The sequence below is a fragment of the Sphaeroforma arctica genome, assembly GCF_001186125.1.
Source record: "Sphaeroforma arctica JP610 unplaced genomic scaffold supercont1.11939, whole genome shotgun sequence".
Lineage (NCBI taxonomy): Eukaryota > Ichthyosporea > Ichthyophonida > Sphaeroforma > Sphaeroforma arctica.
The window spans coordinates 1-778 of NW_014028619.1; the positions used below are offsets into that span (position 1 = coordinate 1).

General features: G+C 45.2%; 1 protein-coding gene across 1 annotated transcript; it reads left to right on the forward strand.

Annotated features, from left to right (window-relative positions):
- Window positions 1–183: 183 nt before the first annotated feature.
- On the forward strand, window positions 184–444 carry SARC_17749 (hypothetical protein; the record flags this gene model as incomplete). Its single annotated transcript, XM_014288163.1, has 1 exon — window positions 184–444. A coding segment is annotated over one exon (261 nt), but the record flags the coding sequence as incomplete, so codon positions are not given.
- Window positions 445–778: the final 334 nt, after the last annotated feature.

A 778-nucleotide genomic window follows, 5' to 3' on the forward strand; every position in this document is an offset into this window, starting at 1 on the left:
GCATTGATTCACTCAATATATACACACATGTATTGATTCACTGTTTATATACATGTGTGCACTCATATACACACAACTATACACACACACACATGCTTTGATTCACTGTTAATATACATGTGTGCACTCAATATATATACACAACTATACACACACACATGCATTGATTCACGGGTAACATACATGTCTACACTCGCAGGTCAGAGCTCGGTGGATGCGCTTGGGGAAACCACAGATGAGAACGGGGACATCGCGTGTCTAATCTGTACTATTAGCGAGCGTGACGACTTCAACACGTTGTTTGAGCTCGAGTCCACGACTATACAGAGACATGACGCGGATGTGCTGCGCAATAGCTACGTGCGGCTGAAGCACTTTGTGAGCATGACCTGGGTCAAGTGTACTAGTATCGCGGTGGACTCGGACAAGGACAAGCCAAATATGGTGTGTGCTATTTATAGATTGTGATGTGTGCTCTGTTCTATTTATAGCTTGGGATGGCGTAGTGTGTGTTGTACTGCGTTCTGGCTGTGTACAATCGAAGGACTGGCTGATCGTGACTTGGGTCGACTACACGAGTGTCTCGTTATCACAGACGGGTGTAGGCATTACAGTGAAGAATTGATAATAGACAAGTGAGGTATTGGAACGGCACACACAAACACTCGCACACGCAGAAGATTATCCACCCCACACCTACCCACTGCTATATATACATAAACATAACGGTACACACACACACACACACACACACACACACACACACACACACACACAC